Here is an 18,708-nt window from a genome sequence, read left to right as displayed (position 1 = left end):
ATTTTTCTTCATTAACAGCCATTTGAAAGTTACTGTGTATACTGACAAAATACAATTTTTGAAACATATAAATCTTCAGAATTATTGTATATTACATTAAATGTTTTGTTGGTGACCATTTTTGGGGGGATAGATCACACAAAAAGGAAAATGATTTCATTAATTACTCACCCCCATACCCGTAAGCCTTTTGTTCATCTTCAGAACACATTACAATATTTTTGATGAAATCCAAGAACTTTCTGACAGCTACAGAACTAGCACTTTCAAGGCCCAGAAATGTGGTAAAGACATTGTTAAAATAGTCCATGTGACATTAGTGGTTCAACTGTAAATTTATGAAACTACAAGAATTACTTTTTGTGCAAAAAGAAAATTTAAATAATGACTTCATTCAACAATTTCTTCTCTTCCGCTTAACATTAAGATTGAACCACTGATGTCACATGGATTATTTTAAAGACGTCCGGACTCCTTACTACCTTTCTGGGCCTTGAATGTGCTAGTTCTGTAGCTGTCAGAAAGCTCTCAGATATCATCAAAAATATCGTAATTTGTGTTCTGAAGATAAACAAAAGTCTTACAGGTTTGGAATGCCATGTGGGTGAGTAATTAATGGCAGAATTTTCATTTTGGGGTGAGCTCTCCCTCTAAAACTGTGAAAAGTGTGAATGCCTTTACAGTGCAGCTATAGTGAAGGCCTTTGGATCGCATCTCCATTTTTTTTTTCATGATGTCATTTTCCTCTTGCTCCAGAGTAATTTTTGTGTCCTTCAAGTGGAATTGGAATTATCGTAATTAAGAGATTTGAGCACACAAATGACAGAACAAAACTGTATTTATGGGTGGGAAACTAGTAATTCTAAATGATACACAAGTTGCTGTGGTGTTAGAAAAGGGGTGAAGAAACATTAAAACATTCTGGAAACACTATACTACAGATGCTATTATGCACTAGTCAAAATTTGAAGTGGATCAAAATCTTTCAGCAAATTGGTCCTAAAACCTAAAAGCATTTTTGTCTTAGAACAACTCTGATTAACTTTTTTGATCCACCTCAAATTTTGACTATGCTATGAGTTAAACGTTAATAATTATTTTTAGTTTTCATCTTGAATGTCTAACACATAGTAAGAGGTGTGAGTTTTCCAGGTGCACTTGAAGGCAGCATCAGCTGCTTTGATAGGGTTCAAGAAGAATCTGAGCACGGAACGGAACACAGAACCGAGCACCATTGAGCAAAGATGGTAGACACAGCTCTTCTCCTAGGGGAGGACCTTAAAGTTTAGCTCAAAAAATCTAAATAAAAAGTGAAAGTTGGTAACTCATACTCAGAATAAGTGCTCTCCATTTAACCCATCCAAGTGCACACACACAGCAGTGAGAACTGAACACACACACACACACAAACACCTGGAGCAGTGGGCAGCTATAAATTCCAGCACCCGGGGAGCAACTGGGTTCAGTTCAAATGGGTGCCCTAAGCAGAATTATATTATTGTGCCCCCTCCAGTGCATGACGGTACCACTTCATCCTCTTTTGTAACAAATTTCAGCATTGACCCTGCATTAAATGAAGCATTACCGAGTGCACTTTTAAAAACAGTTATTGTTGGTTTAAAAAAAAAAAAAAAAGAATAAGCAAATTAAGAGCAGTCAGTGTAATAAAACACAGTTTTACCAACTACAATGACATCAAAAGACAATTACTGATTGATTTTATAGTCTCAAGCATCAGGAATCACAAAGAGAAAAATAAGCAGTTTACTATGATAAAACCATGGTTTTCCATTTTTCCTATACATTTTTCAAACTGTATAGGCTGTTGCATTTATATCGCGAAAAAGGTCAAAAATTAAAGATTAAGTGGATATTTGAATTAAATGTTTGGGCAATATTAAACAAGGATTTGATCGTCTTGCAAGTGTAACAACAGCAATTACCAGGCCTTTGGTGCCATTTGTAGGCATTTGTTATATGCAATGTACATAAACTGTGTCATTCAGTGAAATCATTAATTAACCAATCATTTTTGCCTCATTGTTTTTAGTGAATTTCAAGTGGTTTTAAAGGCTTTTGTTTATAATTATAGATACACAATTTAAATAAAGTCACAGAACCATTGTTAGTTTATGGTTACCCTGGCTACAATGAACCATGATTTTTTTTTTGTAGTAGTAGTAAAACCATGGCTAAGTTTTTGTTAGGGAACATGGAAACTCAGAGAGAATATTGTTGAAATGATCGACATGAAAACATGTCAACAGCCAAAAAGGTTTCCACAGAATTATGAACGTACCTGAAATTGAAAGTGATGCACTGGCTTCATTTTGGGTTTTGTTTTCTGTGAGTACACAAGATGACTTTCACAATTTAGAAATAAATTCTAGGCTACAAGCTCCAGTTCTCAAAAGTCCCAGGAACCAATGGTCTGTATGCATTTTATGGCCTTATTCAAGCGATTTAACATTTGTAGTTTTTCTACGAACCACACATAATTTAACAATCCCGTACATACTGCTCACATATCATAGCCAAGTTTGTGTGGATTACAGTGACATTAGACTTTAACCATTTAGACGTTAAGCAACGGAGAAAAAAAAAATAAAAAATTGTCAGGGCATGACAACACTTTTCCAGGCCTCCAAAATACCGTTAGACCTCAGAAGAGTGCAAACTCCTTCAAGCACCGAGACTTGAACCGGTGTCCTTCAGGTTACAAGTCAGACTCTAACCATTAGGCCACAGCTGACAAAAGGTACGCCATCACGTTGTCTAAATGATGGAAAACATTAAAAACCTTGAGTTACACTTCCTCCCCTTTACAGAGATAGAAGTGGTTACCTTCTTAAAAAAAAAAAAATTCCCAAAGATGATGTTAATGTTTGCTTTGTCCAGACTTGTACACCTCGGAGGGTAAGTGCAAATTTTACTTATTCGTCTGAAAAGTCGTGCCAGTATTCGGAATTGGTCATTTTTCAAGTGCCATAATTATACAGCAAAGTCAATCAATACTGCCCTCTCTTGGATAAAATATTTTATTAGCTCAACTGACAGCAATTCTGCAACAGGCTGACATTCCGGTCACATAAATAAATGGAAATAAAACAAAAGCCACACACAGTCATTTAAAGACACTTAAAACAGCCACAGATCAGTTTTCTACAGGGAGACATCCTGCAGTCACACATATTACAAGCCCTCCCTTCCATTTTGAGAAGCTACCATATACCGACCCCCACGGGACTTTCTTCCTTTTGGGCAAGAGCTGCAGAGGAGTCCTCCACCAATCAGCATGAGAACTGCTGCTCCCCAACAGATAAAGATAGCAGCTCCCAACTCCCTCTTCTGAGATTGGGCCACTAGAGGATTGTAAAAGTCCCCAATGACCTGATGGGCAGTCCAACTAGACGGCACCAACCCCAGGACCCCCGCAGTGACAAAGAAGGCCCCTCCTGCTACAGCAACCCGGGCCTTTGCAATGCCGTCTGGCAAGCAGTTAACACATTTACCACCTGCAAAACTGGCAAATATTGCAATTAAACCAACAAGGGAAGCAATGATGAGGATTGCCCGAGAGGCCTGTAGGTCTTGAGGAAGAGCCAGCATGGAGTCGTACACTTTACACTGCATTTGGCCAGTGCTCTGCACCACACAGCTCATCCACAGCCCTTCCCACATGGTCTGTGCAGTCACGATGTTGGTCCCAATAAAAGCAGTCACACGCCATAGAGGAAGGGCACATGATATGATGATGCCCAACCAGCCAAGAATGCCAAGTGTAGTTCCGAGGAGCTGTAAGCTGGTAGACATGTCTGAAAAAAAAAAAAAAAGAAATATATATATATATATATATATATATATATATATAAATATTAAAGCAAATACTGCATAGCAATTACAGAAAACACTGGCATCTACTGGTTTCCTAGACTTCTAAAACACTAGTGTTTCGTGTTTTAGAACAGTCAGAGAAATTTGTGAAGAAACCAGTTAAAATTATATGTGGAGGTGTGTGGGGAGAAAGAAAAAAAAAAAAAGCCCCCCAACCCATATATATTTTTTTTGTTTACTTAAAAATAATCTTACACAGATCTTAACGTAAATCAAGAATAATAAAGTTACAGAAATTGGAAAGATTTTAATCAGACTTTTAAATTTTAAATATCAACAATAAACACTTTCTTACCTGGGAACCTCCAAAGATACAGATGAGCTTGCAACTAAATACACCCACACCAGTCACAATGGTTTCTACAATATCTTGAAGAAAAACCAAATAACGTGTAGGATAATTATGTGCACGAAATCAGAACTCTTTTAAAAGATTTGTACTCTCCACTCACTCTGCTGTTAATGACTATCCAACAGTGATTGGCTGATTATCAATCAATGAATCAATGGTTTGTAGTGGAGCACGCTGTACTGACAACGCTGATAATGACTGATAATTATCAGGTTACAGATAAAATGAAATAAAATAAATAATAGTTTATTCGATTATTCTTTTATTTTCACTAAACTACAATCAAATGGCCAAGAGGAGTGATCGAGTGATGTGACTGAAGTGCGCCTGTTTGGAAAACTTAGTTCACTAAAATAACACAGTTAAAGTGATTTGAGAACTTATTTGTTTTTGGGGTGTTCATTACGAGACAGATAAAAGATTAACATTCCAGACCAACCAATAAAATGTTCAGAGTGAGCCACCATTTGATTGAAGGGGTCATCGTCCAATCACAAAGCAGAAACTGACTGCTCAAGGCACAGTTTACAGGGCATTCCACCAATTAGATGATCCATGTGGGCGGTCCTTAGCCTCACGGTAACAGTCGTGGTCTCTGTTGTACGCGCTGGTTTAGGCAAGCAGTATGGCGGAAGAAGAGAGTGAATTGGAGTTAGACAGGTTTAAGAAAGAGCTAGAGACTTTGTTGAACACTAGTGCAAGCGACGAACGCGGACTACAGAGCAAGACGTTCTGTGACAGATTCTGTGAGGTAAGATGGCAGACTAGACGAAAGCGTTTGCAAGCTTTATATAAAAGGCAAACAGACGTGCTAACAGTGTTAGCATCATGACAGCAGATTCCCATCCCCCAGTGTACAGCCATCGTGAGCCACAATTTCCCCGTGTTTTACCTCACTTACTACGGGTGTCTTCAAAATAGTCTAGGAGTAAATCTCAATAATCTAACAGTTCATTTGTAATCACGATAGATACAAATCGGGCAGTCACTTTCTTTCAGTTCGCTTCATTAGCTGGTTAAGTGGCTAACGGTTAGCATTCCAAAGTTGCATTCCAAAACAAACAGACTGCGAAAGATTAGCTTATACACTTCATCATATTTTATTTGGCATCGATCTCATAAAACAGACGACGGACCGACTCAGTTTGATTCATCCTTATGCACTACTAAAGGGTGTTAAATGATAGAACAACTCCATGCTGTCTGTGTTAGCAATAGTTAATGTATTATTAACCAGTCTCTGCAAATGCTTATTTAGTTCCAATAGTTACTATGCAGCTTTTGATATCTGATGAAAATGTTGCTAAGTTAATGAATCCATCCTTCTTTCTGTGGAAATAAACTCTTCTATGGTGTTTTACGAAAGTTTGATTGACGTTAACTGTTATCTAATTTGTGTTAGTAAGTTCATGTAGTTACTGTAATTAAATGCTAGTGATTTCTATGACTATAAACAAACATTAAAAGTCTGGCTTTAGGAACACACCACGATATTAATATATTCTTTCAATATTTTCTTTTTCTATGAATTGTCTCTCTTTATTTTTTCCAGTTGGTGGTGGAGCAAACCGGCCGATGGCAAGTGCCTCTTCCCCAGCTCCAGGTGTTGCACAGTGCCCTGTGCTATTTTGTCCATGGTGCAGCATCATTCCCTCCAGAATGCGAGCATGTACGCTACACTCTGAGTAGTCTGGCCCTGTGAGTATATACTTCTGCTTTTAAGTCTTACTTATACATGCTGTAAAACTTTTAGGAAGTAGAGCACACATTGAAGTCACAAGACAGTCGTCATTATTCCCCCTCATGTCATAAACCTCTGCGACTTTATTAGTGATATTTTAAAGAATGTTGGTTGCCAAACAGACAGAGTAAAAAAAAAAAAAAAAACACAGAGACATTTCTCAAAATAGCCTTTTTGTTCCACAGAAGAAAGTCATAAAGGATTGGAATAAGGATGTGTAGGGTTCCTCATTTATTTAGCATTTAAACAGACACCCAGACATTAACAACAGTCTGTAAAACTGTAAAAGTGACTTAATAAATATCTTAATGTATCATAGAGCCAAATTTAATACTGAATGCTGATGAAAAATGGGTTTTATACATGCAGTTTGCTTGTCTTGCTTTATATTCAATGTGTATTAAACTTAAGCATTCATTTAATCAACATCAGCTAATATAGACATGTTTATTCAAATAAACTGAATGAAACTGTCATACTGATATTGTCCATCATAACCCGTAGTATAACAACCCAATAAGCAAGGTAAAGTATGTTCCAGTTTGACATGACACACATACACTTTACAAAATACTATATTCATTTTAATAGTTTTTTTTTTTTTTTTTTTTTTTAAGTATTTGTTACTTTGGATGTCTGTAATGTAATTGTCCATTCATGGGTAAATGGTGTGTTGAAATTACTGAGGTTGAGTCGACAATAGAAATTCAAGAAGACTGTGAATGCAGTGTAAGTTCCAAAACATCTTTGCCCACCTCCGAATATAAAGCTAATCCTGTCTGATTAGGACCTAAATCCACTGGAAGTTATAGAAGTCACTAAAAGGCTTACAGTATAATTTATTGGAGCAAAAGGTTGTAAAATAAATTAATTACAGAATAACTTTTATTTTATTTACAGGAGTATCTTCGAACTGCTGTTGTTCTTTGGAAAAGATGAATTCATTGAGCATCCTTTAAAAGACATTCTAGACTCATTCGAGGTAACTGCATTACCTCAATCCTATTATTCTTGGGGGAAGCATCATGTTGAATTCTGCTTACTGGATTTTCAGTGCTTATTGTGTTGTTTTACTCATATGTTTCCATGTATATGGTTTGATGTTTTAAAGTGGTCTTTCTGCTCTATTCTAGGACTGCTATGCGAGCCTGGCAAGCCACCAGAATGTTTACCTTTTTCAGGTTAGACATATTATTAAAGATGGAGGTCCTTGGGCAAACCCTGTTCTTCAGGCCATTCTCAAGGATTCAGAACTACTACAAGAAGACGGTTAGTCAATCAAGGTTTTGTTTAAAAACAGTGCATCATCAAATGATCTATGCACATTTCCCAAACTGTTAATGGAATTGAGTATTATATCATAAGACTTATTATAAGTCTTATTTATTGTTTTCCTTTACAGTGGACAAATATCTGAGCTCAGAAGTATCCGTTTTCATTGAGCTACGCGTGCGTTATCTGGTGGCATGTGAGAGGCTTCCGGAGGCATTGGCACTGACAAGGAGATGCATCCGGCACTCCGTTGTAGGGAAGCATCTCTATTTCAAGCAAGCCTACCTCATCTGCCTTTGGAGGGCTTCTCTTCATGAGCACTTGAACAAGGGGGTGAGTGAGAAGTTATTTAATTAATAACTACACCTAGGCCTGGGCAATAAAACGGTATCTGTATTTATTGATGGTACACCTTCATAGATAACACTACAAAAATGTTAGCTATATCGCACGCTAGTTACGCTCTAATTTTGTTTAATGTTACATGATATGAGTAACAAGCAGACAGCACACATGAACACCACTGAATGAGTGCTGTGCCACCTTGTGATGAGAAGATTGTGAATAAAAAAAAAAATAATATCAGTAGACAGGGTTTCCGCAGGGCCATAAAAAGTCATAAAAATGTCCGGATTTTCCATACAAAGTCAAAAAACATTTAGCCACGTCTTAAATTGATATACTAGTCCATTAATTTGTTCTTCCATCAAAATGCGCTTGCTGCGGCAATGGCATTCATTTGTTTTTGCCTATTGTAGTTCTGTATGAGGAATCTTGGTGGTATCACACTGGTATCACAGCGTTCCAGAACTACAAGGTCCATGCGGCAGCATACAGACTTGTCATAAAGACTTTCATAGAAACCCGCGCAAACTCCTAACATACTGTCATACTGACTGAGTCACTGCTTAGCTTAATTGAAATCATTCTGGCTATCACAATGGGAAAATCTACCTTTAAGGATATATGGCTCGAAGATGGTGCATTTAGTAGCTGGCTCAAGCCCTTCGCTAACAATTGGTATCAAGCATCCAAACACAAGATGCGGAAAAGCTGAACTGAGTAGCTGGTTACTCGCGCGCTGTGTGCGGTGTGGAGAGAGAGCCGCGTATCACGGACAGTCCCTCCTGCACATGAACGAACAAATACTAATCGCAGTTTTGAACAAAAAGAAAAGGATGTGTAATGTGTAAATGTCCAATTCAGTACCACGGTGTTCAGGTGTTCAGGACTCACGCAGAGAAAGGCATCTCAGAACGCTTGTACACCAAATTTGCTTCTTTTTGCTCTTGTGCCGACAAATACATACAAAATGTCAAAATACCCGCCTTGAAAGTATGCTCGAAACAATTTACATTTGTCAGTTATTTCTTAAGTGAAACTAAACAGTTGATGAAAAAGATGCGTTCATCGTCTCTTAAAGTGACCGCGCCTAATTTAGCTACTAGCTGCTGTTATGTTAATCCAAGAAAATGAAAGAAAAATCACTCACTGCTTTTGACTGCATTACTTTGTAGTTTTAACCAGAATTTATGCACAGTCAAACCAAAAATTTTCCAGACTCCAGATATAATGTTTTATATACATATTTTACTAGTAGGTACAGGACACTAATACATTTATGTAAGTGAGTATAAACAAACTGTGACATATACCTAAAGAATCTTCATACAGTGAACTACTAGTGAAATAGATAGATATAAATGTTTTATCAATCTATATATAAAATTGGGAACAAAAATTATTCAGCACCTTGTAAAGCACCATGCATTGCTTATGTGCGTTTCTTTTTTCTGAATTGCTAATGCAACCTTTTCACACCACAGTCTGAACAAAATGAAGCATCGCTTGGTAATTGGTCAACAAAGTATTGCTAGTTGTGTAAATATTGTCATAATAACAATTATCTGTAGTTTTGTTGATTTGTAATCCATTACCTACATTTCTATCAAAGTTATGACATTATCAAGACGAATTTGTTCTGACAGAGTTTAACCCTAAATTCTTGTCATATTTTATAACCATTTTAGAAGCAATAGCAATTTAACTGTAATAATGTGAGAAATGTTGAAGGTGTCTGAATAAATTTTGGTTTGATTGTATATTCAATTTTTACATTGAAGACTATCCAGTGCTATTTTACATTTAATTATTCGGTTTCTGTACCTGGACACCTACAAACTTGAAAAAACGTAAAAGTTGTGTAAATAGAAAACATTAATAAAAATTAATGAACACACAAATTAAACAAACTGGTACAACCACAGTCACTGGTACAACATTCAGCGGGTCCCCGCTGACCCCAGCTACGGCCCTGGGTGTGGGTGTTTGAATACTGTGACCAAACACCAATAACACTTGTTATTTTGGAAAGTAATGCCATAAAATAATTGTTAATTTACAATGTTACTTTAAAATGTTACAATTGTTAAGTGTTCCTGTGTTCTTGATACTCAAGAAAACAGAAGGCGATGGCTTCAGTTTCTTAATTTTAAGAAATAAAAGAATAACTCTTTAAATAATGAAACTTGTTGCTTTCAATGAAAGTCAATAATAAAAAGGAATTTTAATGACTGAAGTTATTTATCGTAATTCGTGTAGGTCGTAATTCAAATCCTAATAGTCATAAAAAGGTCTTAAAAAGTCTTAAATTTGACTGATGAAACCCTGAGTAGAATTTTACATTTTAATATTTGCATTTGAATGCAAAACCGGTGCAACCAAATTTTAGATGTGCTAGGGAAGCCTTATTAGTGGCGCACGAAATGATAATGTAAGTGTCGTTGTTGCAATTGAATGTTTGTTTGTCTAGCTGAAAAAATATGCCTTGTACATTATACTGAATAATATTCTGTATATTTTAAAGTTGGTTTGATACCTTTTTAGATTCAATGGTGTTGTCGTTTAATAGATTTATATTATTGCAAACATTTAAAGTTATTATTATAAAACATATAAAATGGTAACGTAATTCAGAAAACGGAACTTAGTGCAATAACAGGGATGTTTTTCTGAACATTTTAGTATTAGTTTTATATTATAATGTCTTGTAGTCAAATTATTTAATTAATTTAAATGGATCATTGTTAATTTTCCCCCTTAGAAATGAAGCCTTTTGCAATGTAAAGGGCACAGATTTATGACTATCTGAGTTAGTTTGGGTTCAAAACATAACAGCCTTAAAGAGTTTAATTGGCAAAAAAACAAAAAACAATTAATGTCTAATGAATGTCAAACTAACTTTAACTTTAGCGCCGTCGAAAACCGTGACGCGAGCACTGCACCAACTGAGACAGCTGCAGCCTCGGTTCTGCCGCAGCAGTGGATGTTACCACAAAAGTCTAAATGACCGCACACTTCAGCTTTGTACGCTGAAACATGAACTGGGACAAATCTTTCACCCTCCATTACTAGCAGCGAACTACATTAACACCAACATTAGTGTCGTGCTCTAATGCTAGTATTTCCTGTCACTCAGGATTTGTACAGAGATGAAGACTGCCATCTATCTATCTATCTATCTATCTATCTATCTATTAGGGGTGTAACGGTTCACAAAATTCACGGTTCGGTTCGATACGATACACTGATGTCACGGTTCGGTTCGGTTCGGTTCGATACGTTTTAGATACAGCAAAATGTAAAAACATCTCAACTTTTCAGAATGCCGCAAGCGCACCGCGGGTCATGTGACAAGAACCAACCAATCAGCTTCATCCTTTCCCGTAACAACGTTGAGAGCTCAGCCAAGATGAAGGAACAGCTGATCATAGTTGTATATGGATTGCAATTTTGAAATAAATTCAGTAGCAGAGCTACTGCAAGCGATTTTTAGAGCTGCAAATCCATTTATCCTTCGCTGAAATTTCCGCGTCTCATGGAGAGAGCACGTCATTGTTGCTTAGCAAAGACAGACGCCTCATGAGCGCTTCTGCCCAAGCGCTTTGGAAAGGAGGAGAAAGACGCGCTTAGCGTTTTCCATGCGTTTTTAGGCACGATATGTGAACGGCCCCTAAGGCGCTCGCTCACTCAGCACGCGCTGAAGGCTCGTTGCAAAATGTCGAATGCATTTAACAGACCAGAAATATAAGATCCTAAAATAACCAACAGGTCTGGTGTTTGGGTTGGATTCCCTGTAAGCTATAGTTTCTAAATGCTGCAGGGATAGTTTGCTGCGTGCATGTTTCTCCTTTTTTTCGTCTTTTCCCAGATAGTACTGACGCATATATCCCAGATATTCCCGCTGGTTTTTTTTTTTTGTAATCCCGCTGGTGTACCCTGTCATGTTGCAGATGCGACATACCGTTGTTTTTTTATCCACCACTCTCTTGCCATCACCATTATAGCTTAAAGGGAATCCAAAGTGCACCCAAACACCAGACCTGTTGGTTATTGGAGGATCTTCTCATTTCTAGTCTGTTAAACGCATTGGCTATTTTGCAACGAGCCTTCAGCGCGTACTGAGTGAGCGAGCGCCTGCTGAGTAGCCTAACATAAACATATAAGATGGTGTTTTTTTCTTCTTCGGGGGTGTCAGGGGCGTTGCCTGTTACGTTGTTTGGGTTATTGGGCTACCTTGTTGAACGCATATCATTATATTTCTTTCTCTCTCTTTTTTTTTTTTTTCAAATATAATTAATTACTCCAACGAACCGTTCGGTATACATAATGCGTACCGCGTACCGAACCGAAAGCGTCGTACCGAACGGTTCAATACGAATACGCGTATCGTTACACCCCTACTATCTATCTATCTATCTATCTATCTATCTATATATATATATATTACATTTTTGAGAATCTATAACAAATTATTGTGATGCTCATGTGTATCTATTTTCTTTCATCCTGAGTAATTTGATGCGACTGGCTGCCGTTGTACTTGCACTGTTGTCAGACCCGACTAATCGATAATGAAAATTGTTGTCGATGATTTTTTTATTGATAATAATCGATTTTATTGATTAGTTGTTGCAGCCCTAGTGACAAGGCCAATGCATTAAAACAGTTCAGTTTAATCACCTTGATGGTGAGTAATTTATGGCCTAATTTAAATTTTTGGATGAATCAGCACTATATATTTATAGCTCCTAAAAGGCTGTGTAACTATGAGAAGTTATTACCTCAAAATGTACATCAGTATGCAGTTTTCCCTGTTGCTTACATGCCACTGATTATGCCTCTGCAACTGCCATGGGTTGCCAACCCGTTTATCACGTTAGGGTTGATTTGACTTACATTTTAATGGTCTGTTCTATTTTGTGGTCTTAAAAAGATATAAAAAATGTCCAAATATGTTTTGTTTTTTTTATCCATTCGATTATATTGCTTTAAAGTATTGGAATATGATGAACAATATCAAAGATCACAATATTGTTTTTCTTTCCTAAAGATGGCAGACATCGATGGGAAAAATGCTGTAGAGATACTCTGCATGATGGAGAATGAAGAGAAAGATGAGACTGTTTTGATGATGAGTAAAGGCTTCCTATCTCAGAAGCTTCAGATTGGAGAAATGTACTACCTTTGGTGGGTCTTTCAAGCTCTATGAACTTTTAAAAGGGGAATTGTCTTAAGTGTCTTGCCCCTCTTTGTAGCATTTAATGTTTTATTATAGCTTGACCAGAAGATGGTACTAAAGGTGTAGATGACCACAGGTCTTATTTCTTGCACTTTTTTATTTTATTTTTTTTATTCCCATAAAGGGATTTGGTCTTCATATGGAGCAGACTCTACCTGCGATTGAACCTCTCCAAGCAGGGCTTCCTAGAGGAATGCAAAATAATGATCCTGTCAGCCACCAACATAAAAGCGATTTTCCCATTTATGAAGGTGATTTTGGCAGAGGTAAGAGATTTTGTCGTTGCATTAAACATTTAATTGTAGACCTAGACAAAAATCTAATTGAACACACACCTCAATATTTATAGTAATGTAGTGTTTATGAAATGTTCTTTTTAAGTGATCGGTCTGTGTAGATTCATCAATAAACCATCCAGGTGTTAAAACATTTTTAAAAAAATACATTTTTATTAAAATCACTGGACTATAAAAAGTTATTTTTAACTGTATTTTATTGAAATGATCCCAGCAATACAATTTGTGGTTTTATTTTTTCAGTTTGGAAAAGATGGCCTGGGGTTTTGTGTGGAGCTTTGTGCAGGAGCCTTGCAGACTGACCTTAAGAATGATCCAGTCGCCAAGTCTCTTATCTACAAAACCATTGCATACCTGCTCCCTAATGACCTAGAGGTCTGTAGGGCTTGTGCACTGCTAGTTTTCTTCCAAGAGAGAACTGTTGAGTCATACAAGAACGTGTTCCTCCTATATACTCACCCTGATCAAGAGTACCATGCAGACACCAGTCTTGTGGGTAACAGTGTACGCTTTGAGGTTCTCCAGATCCTGAAAAAAGACCTGTACTTTGACCCAGAGTTCTGGAGCCTTCTCAACATTGAAACAAACTGTCTGAAGCTAATGAGCGATAAGGTTGGTAAAGCAGCTTTATGTGAAATCAAGCAAAGGGACAAGTGGATGCCAAGCTACTGTGTGAAAGGATGTTGTCAGTGTTACACAGAAAACACATATGGAACAATCAGTAAAGCAGAGGAACATACCAATCGAAACAAACAGGAAGTGGAGTCAGTGAAAACTTGTGCTAATTCTGCCTCTGGGGAAGCATCCTCCAAACCTCCAGGCAAAAGGCGGGGTAGGAAGCCAGGGACACGGCTTGTAAAAGATTCAGAGGCCTGTCCTGTTCGACGTTCATTTAGGCAATTGGACTCTGCAAAGAATCATACCAGGCAACTTAATAGTAGACGCCAGAGACTTCTTTCGCGGCAGACTGAGATGAACACTATGAAGCGCAAGGGAAGGAAACCACAATGGCTTTTGGACCAGTTGGCTGCCCAAGCAGAAAACAGTGAACCTCAACAAGACAAGAAACCAGGAAGGAAACCAAAGCAGTCAAATCTTTTAAAGAATATTTCAGCTGAGGAGCCATTAAGTGAAATTACAATGAAATTTTCCTACCCTGATAATGAAGTTGACCTCTCTTCTGATGTCCAGGCCTCACTGTTTTCTGCGGACACCCATCAGATGACTGAAAGCAGTACTGACAAAACCGCACCTCAAGAGAATTTGAAATGCCCTGACGTTACTACGTCTCTTATCAAGTTACTATCAACAGAACCTACTCCATGTAGGAAAAAGGAATTCAGGGTGATGGAGGAGATTGTTTTTCAGGAGCAAGGCCTTTCTATGGTTTGTAAATTCCACACATATTCAAGACCAGTTGAATTAGAAGGACTATCAATCAAGAGTTTACCTAAAGATGAAGTTAAGGTGGACCACAATGAATCCAAACAAGAAAGACAGTCTGCTGAGCAACAATGTGAAAGCCTTGAAGCAGCTGCACAGGATAATAATGCTGTGGAAATCAAGGCTACATCAATTCTGGTTACAAATGAGGAACCATCCACTCCTGCTGAAGCCATTCTTGAGCCAGTTAAAGAATTAATTGAACATCCAAAAGTTAATGAGTTATCAAGTCCCCAAGATGCAAACCCCAAATATCCAGAATATGGTCCTTACAGTCCTATTAGTCCACCAGAAAATACTACTGTTGATCTTTCACCAGAAGAGACCACTCTTACCACAGCTGATGCCATTCCTGTATCTGATAATACGCCAGAAAACATCACTGGTCTTCATGAGGATGCTCCTCCAGTTCTCACTGAAGTGAAGATGATCCCTGATGCTACAGTTGCTATTTTGAGTGAAAGCGAAATTGCCACTTCTTCTAAAATTGTGCATGAGAGTACAGAGGTGCCAGCGCTGTCACTAAGACCTGAGGAGACATCACCGAAAAAAATGCACGTGGCTGTTGATTGTCTAGTCCCTGACCCTATTCCCCCAAGTGATGCAAGTTGCCAGCTTTCAGTTAACTGCAGTCTTTGCAATAAAGAAACCAAATACCAATACATTCTGCGGCATGCAATGTGGCATCATCGGATTGACAGAAAGTGCATGTTCTGTCACAAACGCTACACTCATGGACGCAGCCCGTCGGTCCATTTTAAAGTACACATTCAAGAGCTGAAAAAGTCTAATGGGCTTTTTAATGAAAATATTTGTGAGAATGCCACTGAGAACACCTTGCGACATTCTGAGAAAAGACTGTTTAAACGTGTGAATCCTGCCATGAAGAATAGGATTAGAAACCTCAAAATGAGGTTAAACTGTACCTTGAACCTCAAAGATTTGCACAGGGAAGGACAACGTTCAGAACCTAAGGTGAGATTGCGGGCAAGGTTAGTTAAGAATTCAGATCCCTCAAGTATATCGGAAGAACAAAAGGAGAAAGATTGCAAGATGAAGAGAAAACCTGCGTTAGCAAAGAGATCTCGGTCCATAGATGAGAACAAAAAGTTTTTCAGAATGGGACTAGTAAGGAAGAGAGCAAAGACTATGCAAACACTAACTCCAGATGACAACCATTCAGATTCCAAGGACAACTTGACTCATAAGGTAAATGGAGTGATCAGAAAAAAAAGAAAATTGAAGAGTGAGCCTGAGACAAATACTGTTGATGAAAAGGTTCAGACATCTCAGAAAACTGAGAGTGTAGAAAGTCCGAAAGTCAGTGTCAAGACTGAATCTGAGAATGTAGAAGTGACAAAAGACAAGAGCAAAACAAAATTTAAAAGAAAAGATAAAATGCTGGTCTCTGGGGTGAACAAGAAGAAGATTACTCCTGGAGATCAAAAAGAGGATGGAGAAGATGTAAAGAAGAGGAAGATAACAGATAGCCTGGAAGCCACTTCTGAGAATCAGGAACCCAAAAACAGTAATACTGAATTAAAGAAAACTAATTTAATAGGGCATAAGAATGGGACTCCCTCAAAACCCAAACAGCCTTCTACACCATTCCAGGGAAAAAGAACCGGAGCATCTACGCATGTCAGATGCCCTGTGGAGATATGTACATTTAGTGCGAAGTCAATCCTTGTCCTTTCACATGTGCTGTCTCACCACCATGGCGACAAGAAGGCGCTTGTGTTCTTTTTCAACTTTGGAAAGGAAAAATGTCTTTTCTGTTGCAGAAAGATATTCAACCCTCAGCATTTTTTTGACCATGTGATATGCCACAGAGGTGAGCTGAAGTTCCCATGCAACCATTATGGCTGCAAGGAGAGGTACCAAACACGTATGGAGCTTAGTGAACACATGTTAATCCATCATCCCTTGAAAGCGATGTGCTGCTTTCCTGGCTGCTCTATGCAAGTTGAGAGCGGTATGCTCCTGTATAAGCATGAGAAAACGCATTATCAACCTGATACAAATTCAGGAAAAAATCCATTACCCAAAGAATCTGAACCAACAGGGCAAGGAGCCTCTCGAAGCCAGGAAGATAATATGGAGGTGCCAGCAGATTCTTCAGGCAGTCAACAAATTCTGGGTACAGCCAATTCGAAGGGTCCTGCAAATCGAGAAGATGGAAAACCTTTAGTCCTCAATAAAGGTTTTGTAAACTACAGTAGCAAAAACCATAGCCTTGTTAATGGGCATAGCGAGGGGGACAAAGTTGTTCCTCCCAAACTCTCAGATCCCGTCAATAAAGAGCAGCAACCACTGGTTTCAGGAAAACCTGTAACTAAGAGATTTGTTCGACCTCTTCCCTCTGCCTATCTGGATGAGTCTTACATTAGCATGCCAAAACGCTGGAAGGAAACCCAGGGGGGCTCAAAATTATTAGGCTCTGTGTCAAAGCCAGAAATACTGCCTACCAGTCAGCGCTGCTCTCGATGCTTTCAGTCTTTCAACAGTGAGGAAGAGCTGCAGACACATAAGGACAAATGCACATCCCTCTTTGGATTTGATTCAGATGATGAAAGTAAGTACCTTTTTATTATGAATCTCAAGTTATTTATATTTTGTTTATTGAATACTTTGTTTTTGTTTTCAACAGGTGCCTCCTGAATTTGGAGAAGCAAGTCTCTCTATTGAGAAAATTGCTAAATGCTGCTGTGAGCAATCAGCGTTCTTATGTGTGCTTAACATCTTTGTCAACGTCTCGAAATGGAACTAGATCGAGAACTACATGGGAAATGAATTATCCCTTGTTGTAGTCTTCTATGGCCGATCTGCTGCTTCATTTCAGAGCGAGGGTCTGTTAATTATCCTTTAAAAAATTGACATTGTCTTTTTTGACTTTTTCAAGTCTTTTGAGACTTGAGACTATTTTTTTTTTACTTGATTGTCATCTTTGCTAGAAAATGGATACGTTTGTCTTTCTATAAAAATGCACAACAGATGCTTTTGACTCTCCTCGTTTCCTGTCACAGTGTTTTTAGCCTCTCATTTTTTTCTTGCCTTTTCAATTCCTGGATATGAGAGGCCACCAAAGACCATGACACTACAAGATGAGTTGGTCTGTCTTTCTGGCCAGGGTAAATACCTGATCTAGAAAACACAAAATGCTGTGCTTAATGGTGGTTAATGAAAGGTTTAACTTTCTGTTTGGAGACAGTGAGTCAGGTATTCTCCAATGTTACATTGTGCTTTATGAGCAGAAGTACTGGATGGAAGCTAGTAGGCTACTTTAAGTATTGCAGACACACTCTAAATATGTTCTTTTATTATTATTATTTTTTTTAAAACTTAATATGTGAACCATTGTAAATTGTTACTAATTGCATATTCTGCAAATGTCATTAACTCGCATATGTTTAAGTCAGTGGACACTTGGGAAGAATTAAAGACATCAAGTTTTTAAATGAAGGACCTTGACTTGGTGGTTGAGAATGCCTAAAGAACTGTTGGCCTGTAACTGGTGCTGCTGGAAAGGCCTAGTCTTCAAGTCTGCAGATTCTCCTGTTAATGGAGGAGTGTATATGTGCCACAAAGCCTCATTGAACAATGTCATTACATAATCTAAATGACTTCTCTTTAAACTCAAGAACATTGTAAGGGGAGGACTAATTTGTGTCTCAGACAGAGGCATGTTTATAGCTGTTCTATTGATGAACGGTAACGGTCTTATTTATTCTTTTTTTTTTTTTTTTTTTTTTTTTTTTTTTTTGTATCTTCTGTAAATGTTTGAAGAGTTTAAATAGTATATGATTGGATTGGGTGACTGGGTTTATATATCAAGAGATTTTTGTTGTCATGGTTAATAAACATATTTGAAGGGGAGTTGTGTGTTTTGGTTTATTGCGAACAACAGCCGTTGTACTGTATATTGTTAGCACTTGAACAACATCATGCTTTAATTTTCTCAGTTTATGTGGTAGACATGAACTAAAGTTTGCTTCGTCTCCAGGCATGGGAGGCGCTGTTCAGTGTTGGGTTAAGTTTATCATAGCTGTTGCCAAATAAATGTTTTCCGTACCGATTTGTATTTTATTTTTTTCTCAGGGCGCTTTGGTCGATACAGTACCTTTAACTG

General features: G+C 37.8%; 2 protein-coding genes across 2 annotated transcripts; one reads left to right on the top strand and one right to left on the bottom strand.

The window, feature by feature from the left end:
* Positions 1–3,024: 3,024 nt before the first annotated feature.
* On the bottom strand, positions 3,025–4,351 carry cldng (claudin g). Its single transcript, XM_026204107.1, has 2 exons — positions 4,190–4,351; positions 3,025–3,815 (listed from the first exon to the last, which is right to left on the bottom strand). The coding sequence occupies exon 2, from the start codon at positions 3,811–3,813 to the stop codon at positions 3,193–3,195; it is 621 nt and encodes a 206-aa protein (XP_026059892.1). The 5' UTR covers positions 3,814–3,815; positions 4,190–4,351; the 3' UTR covers positions 3,025–3,192.
* Positions 4,352–4,827: 476 nt separating this feature from the next.
* On the top strand, positions 4,828–18,455 carry znf654 (zinc finger protein 654). The gene is made up of 9 exons (XM_026204099.1): positions 4,828–4,997; positions 5,799–5,944; positions 6,888–6,969; positions 7,121–7,256; positions 7,390–7,592; positions 12,652–12,788; positions 12,965–13,106; positions 13,380–17,154; positions 17,230–18,455. Exons 1-9 carry the CDS (start codon positions 4,872–4,874, stop codon positions 17,238–17,240), a joined length of 4,758 nt encoding a protein of 1,585 aa, XP_026059884.1. The 5' UTR covers positions 4,828–4,871; the 3' UTR covers positions 17,241–18,455.
* Positions 18,456–18,708: the final 253 nt, after the last annotated feature.

The sequence above is a fragment of the Carassius auratus genome, chromosome 26, assembly GCF_003368295.1.
Source record: "Carassius auratus strain Wakin chromosome 26, ASM336829v1, whole genome shotgun sequence".
Classification (NCBI taxonomy): domain Eukaryota; kingdom Metazoa; phylum Chordata; class Actinopteri; order Cypriniformes; family Cyprinidae; genus Carassius; species Carassius auratus.
Note: the sequence above shows the minus strand (reverse complement) of the source record. Positions and strands in the feature narration are given on the sequence as shown.